Source organism: Micropterus dolomieu, linkage group LG16 (assembly GCF_021292245.1).
Source record: "Micropterus dolomieu isolate WLL.071019.BEF.003 ecotype Adirondacks linkage group LG16, ASM2129224v1, whole genome shotgun sequence".
NCBI classification, from domain to species: Eukaryota; Metazoa; Chordata; class Actinopteri; order Centrarchiformes; family Centrarchidae; genus Micropterus; species Micropterus dolomieu.
Window position 1 is genome coordinate 425986 of NC_060165.1, and position 5604 is coordinate 431589.

Consider the following 5604-nt stretch of genomic DNA (forward strand, 5'->3'; position numbering starts at 1 on the left):
TAAAGCATTTTCACAAATTGAATAAAGGTTTCACAAATCTGAAACTATATTTGTTTGAAACTTTAGCCACTTTGGAGTAATCTCATCCAGATTTGAGAGCTCTGGGTATAGTGGTTTTGGATCTGGCCCTGGTCTAATGTGTCTACATGTGAAACCACCCTTTTGTCATTTTCACAAATAAAATAAAGTTTTTTCAAATCCAAAAGACAGCGTTACAACAGTAAGAGGTGCAAAAAACGGAGAACCTGTGGCTCAGCAACTTAAGTTAACTTTCACATAATTTCCCCTTAACTTAAAGGGTAGTTCGTCCGAAAGTTGTCTGCTGTATTTAAACCCTACGAGGGTTAGGGAGCTCGATTTGGCTGTGAGGGTGACTCCGACCAGACTTCAGTCCATGTCGGTGTGGAAGTGGCAAGGGTGTCATTTCGGTAAGGCCCCAGCTTGGCGCGACATCGGACAGTGGCGTTGTAACGTCCTAAAGGATCCGACTAGTTGAGACACATTTGTTCCGCCTTTCGCATCAGCGCCATATCGTCGCAAGGAAGATATATTACTATGATTATTGTATACTTTTCGTTCAGAGGGGGCCATAGCGGGGTTCAAGGTCTGTGTTACAGGGGCAATGGCCCCTGTTGCCCCCCCCCCGCCCCGCCCCGCCCCCAAAACCGCCACTACAGCGTACACCACAGGTAGGTCAAGGCACCACCGGCCCATGTCTAGCCATAGACAGTATGTAGCAAGGGGTGTAGCCCTTTAAGATTTGTGCAACTTCACACTCCCTCTCGCCCTTTAACGTCATATGCGGAAGTGTCAACATGGAGGACGGGAGAGAGGCTTCCACGAATTCACTTCTGAAAGATGGTAAGAACAGCTTTATGAACGGCAGCGAAAGATTTGTACCGTATTTTAATGTGTTCGTCGATAGTTGTAAAACATATTAGCAACAGCTTTGTCAAATTTCCTAACTGCTAACTGTAACGTTACTGCAAAAGCACTGTCCGAACTAATCAGCTTATAACGTTCCATTTTACGTTAACGTTATTTCTTTTCTATTATGACGCGTTTGCCCGTTTGACCTTTTCCTGAAAACCGCTTTTAGGCCGTGGAAATACATTTTGTACAATTGGTGATATAATTTCTATATCCCGTAAATCACACCGGTGACAGAGAGTAAGAAACCTAACGTTAGTGGAGCTCAGCAGAGATGTTAGATAGAGACAGCAGGCAGTGTGCAGGTTCACTGCTCTGATCCATCTGCTGAGAGAGAAACTGAGTCAAGGCTTCATCAAAGAGCTGGAAGATGACATTTTTTCAGTTACAATAACACAACAAGCGATTTTCAGGAATAGTATGAACTGTTATGAGTGTGCTGCTGTGTCTGCAGAGTGCTATGCTGATTTCCTGGCAGAGGAGTTTGATGTAAAGACTTACACCGCTCAAGCTATTCACCATGCTGTCATTGCTGAGCAGCTTGCCAAGCTGGCACAGGGCATCAGTCAGCTGGACAAGGAGCTGCACAGCCAGGTACCAACCCAACACCACAACACAGCCACACTGACTCATGAACTTCTAGTAGACCTGGCCAAATGAAGTTTCGTCTCTTTATACCGGGAAATCTGTGCGCAGCAAATAACAACATCTAGGAAATTCTGCATTTAACACCAGACCAGACTTGGTATAGTATGTGCCAATAGCTGACAGGTGAAAACCTTTTGTCGTCCACCGAGAGGATCACTGTTCCATACTTTGACCTGGGTGAGTGAGTGACTTACATTTCCTGTTGATTGTTTCAAATTTGGTGACAATAAATCTTCTTTGGAAATATTGTTGATATATTGTTGTGTGTTGGAATTAGAGCTGCAACAATTAGTTGATTATTTAATTTGTTGATCGACAGAAAATTTATAGTTATAGCCGATATTCAATAAAAATATATGCCATTGGGATTAATGTATTAGCTGATCGTAATAACTGATCAATGATGCAAAAAACATGAACCAGTTCTCAGCTGAGTCTGTGTTGTTATTGCACGTTATCAAACCTAAAGGAGCACTTCAACCCGAAATGATTTGTACATCAGTTACTCACCCGTGTAGAATTCCTGATTTTTTTTTTTACCCCTCACACTCAGTGCCTCTACATCAGTGTTTCTCAACGGGGGTGTTCAGAGGATGACAGGGGGCTCTGGAAGCAATATTTTAGAAAGTGGTGTGCTGAGATGCTCCAAGATTCATAACAATACGAGTTTAAACTTTCAACTACTTGCAAAAAAACTGTGGTCTGCAACATTAAAACCTGCGGGGCACTGTGACTGGACGGTGTGTATCGTAACTCTTCTTCTTGTCAGCTGCTTGTGGCGCAGCTCCGTGCTGCCTTCAGGGGAACACGAAGTCAGAGTATCGTCTGTACAGTTTCCCCCACATGGCGTATACTGTATAAGCTCTGGGAAATAGACCCTCTCTTTCTTGATATTGCAGTGGAAAAATTTATTTCTCTTAAAAGTGTTAATTTGAGGAATATACCGTGAATGCCTTTCTATCACAGTGTTTACGCATTTACAAGAGGGATATTCCGCTGTCAGACTTCCCCTTAAAGCATCTTAGCATCCAGCAGCTGAAGATAGGGCTGTGAGATTCATCAAGTGGACCCACCTCTCGCTGTGAATCACATTGAGTTTGTGCCCAAGCGGTAACGTGACATGTAAAGTTTCATTTAAAAAAAATGTAACGTTAAAAACTGAGGAGCCATCTTGCTGTATTTGTCTAGACTGTTCTCTGCACTTTATCTGAGCTGCTGAAGTAAACGTGTGTGGATTTGTGGTGAGATTTCTGCCTGATCACAGGTGTTGCATACCTGTCAACCTTCCCGTTTTTCCCGGGATTTTCCTGCATTTTACCATTCTATCCTGCAGTTATCCAATTTAAATACAGTACATGAGCAGAAAACCTGCTAAAACAATGGAGCTAGCATATTAAAGTCCAGGAGTTACTAACTGAATTAAAATGATTTCATTTATTATTAAGCTGAAAAGGTGGCGCATGAATATAAAACCCCAACACAACAAGTCTCAGCAGTATTGCTTGTGTCCATAAGCTTGTGATGCACATTAGAATAGCTTAAAATTTCAATGTTTTCCCATAGTTTTATGTGAGCTTTAGATGAATGTTTTGGTGGTGGTCGTGGTAGTCATGGTCAGGGCAGGTTGGGGGTCCTTCCACAAGACAATTTTACTTTTTCCAATGAAAAATATGTAATTTTACATCATCTTGGGCCCTTGTTTTCACCATATCTCTGAACAAATAGTTGGAAAAGCTAGAGCAGATACTGTAAAACTTTGAATAATAACCTGGGCTTTTATTTGCTAAAATCACTGAATTGACCCTGCCTGTATTTGGGAAAGGCGTCCTTATGGGACAGGCCTTTATTTCTTTTTGCACAAAACGGAAACTACTATGAAACAGATTATTTATTTCAAACAGCATAATACTTGATCAATGATCAAGTCACGTCATTCATTCTAGCTCTGACAGACTGCTTATGGCTTTTATTTTGAAGGCAGCAACCTCACGAAAACAGCAACATGATACAGGATGAGAGAAGTTAGCAGACAGAGAGCGATGGACTTCACATGACAGGATTCACAACTTGGATAAATCTTTCTGAAAAGCTGTTTTAATTCTTTTGATGGGTGGAACCTTACAGACTAAAGGAATATATTAAATAATCAAGGAACGGACACATTAGGACTTAACGAGCGCTTCAAAGTTAACGGGAGTCAGCACTTTTTTCCCCTCTTCCTCTCTTGTAGCCATGCAGGTTACACCGGTAAATCTAGAAGAATTAGACTTTGGGTCTTGTTGTTTCCGTTAAATGAACTTAACAGTGGTATTGTGGAGAATCTACAGATCTAACGTTTTTCAGCATGCCCATATTGATCATACGTTTAAACATTTATATTTGTATTAACGATCTAAGCATCTTAGAAGCAGCTAAAGTGGGAGACCCCGCGAGGTTTAAGAGGTTTTATACATCCAAAGAAGTTCTATAAAAACCAGACCAGGCGTTTAATTAAGTTAAATTGAGCTAATGTTAAGTTACATAGCAGCTAAAGACGTAGCCTGCTAGCTTTCCTGCTCAGCTGCGCAGTCTGAACGGGAGGGGAGATGTGTGCTTGTGCAAACCGACTTCACTTTTCCAGCAGTTGGGGAAACAACAGACGGACTTTTCTTGGTCTTGAGAAGCTGACACGCTGTAACTGACAGTCCATTTACTGCCAGAATATTTTCCTCCGCTCGTGTTCACCGTCACTTTCTGCCCCTCGGACAATCCCCCTCCTGTTATAACAGCACCTGTCATGTAGATGTTCTGTGAAGAATGAGGAGAGGAAGTGAGCCAAGCGATGAGTGTTACTGTGCTTGCACAGTGTGTGAGTGAAAATTAGTAGCGCGTTGATATAATAATGATTGTGGGAAATTTTAGTAGCGACGGTCACAACTGAGCAGCGGTGCACCGCCACTCCTGAACGCATATAGGGAAAACACTGATTGATCTACAAGAGGAACATATTATAAAGCAATAAAGAATACCTGACAGCCTTACTATCATTATATTCTTTCTTTTTTTTTATTGTCACCTGCTACCTGAATTGTGTGTTTCCCTTCATATAAATAAAAACATTTCCACCATAAATTGGAGCAGAAATTTTCACCAGAAATTAAGTCTTTAATGCTCAAAATCTTCGCGGCAAGGACCCCCAGACCCCCCACAGTGCTCCATTCAAGAAAACAGTCTCTGAGTTTACACAAAGTTTCTGAGAAGAACAGTCACTTATTAAATAAATATAATTACTATTGACATGGCTTTTTTGCTCCCTGCGAAAGTAATAAAATATGTTGTCATTCAATTATGTGCTTTTTCATGTTTCACAACAACAACAACAATCAACAATATAAGGGCAAATTGCCACCATCTTTACTGATGGGGAGCAGTGTAAGGGACCTGGATAAAAAAAACTCATAATTCTCATTTATCTAGTCGTATGCTCAATACTTCCAAAAACACTTGCTAATTAAAGCTGCAAGCAGCGTTGGGCGGGCCCTCGCACTAGTAGCGCGTCCGCGCGTGAGCCGGCCGAGTCGCACATTCTGGAGCTCTGCCGGTGCGGCTGTGAATTTCCTACGCGGTTCCGACGCCGCATGAAGGTGCTATATGTCACTTCCTGTGTCCCCTACGTGGAGCTACATAGCACTTGCCGCTATGAATATAAATCGGTATTGGTGTGTAGATGTCTGCGGGGTGGGAGAGTTATCAAGCACGTAAAGTTTGTTTCAGATGTGAGCATGTACACTGAACAATAATGTACCCAAACAATAAAATAAATTCCCTGCCTTGTTGTTTATGTGTACATACAGAGGAAGAATGTGAGAACAGCACACATTTCATCGTTACTGTGTGTTAGAGCATGGGAGAACAGTGGATACTTTTAATACAGCCCACACCCCTAATACTGTGTAACTATAACAAGTAGAGAACAGAAGAAAAAGATGTTCTTTCTTTACAACTGTCTGCATAGCTTATTCATATTGTGTAATGAATGAAAATAAA

The 5604-nt window shown here is 41.6% G+C and overlaps 1 protein-coding gene across 2 annotated transcripts in view; it reads left to right on the forward strand.

Moving 5' to 3' along the window:
• Window positions 1-730: 730 nt before the first annotated feature.
• The window catches only part of LOC123984592 (conserved oligomeric Golgi complex subunit 5-like), a 64614-nt gene continuing 59740 nt past the window's right edge, over window positions 731-5604 (forward strand). For both annotated transcript variants that reach the window (XM_046071546.1, XM_046071547.1), the window contains exons 1-2: window positions 731-861; window positions 1385-1524. In XM_046071546.1, the coding sequence (XP_045927502.1) occupies window positions 816-861; window positions 1385-1524 (186 nt within the window). In that variant the 5' untranslated portion in view covers window positions 731-815. The remainder of the gene's footprint in view (window positions 862-1384; window positions 1525-5604) is intronic.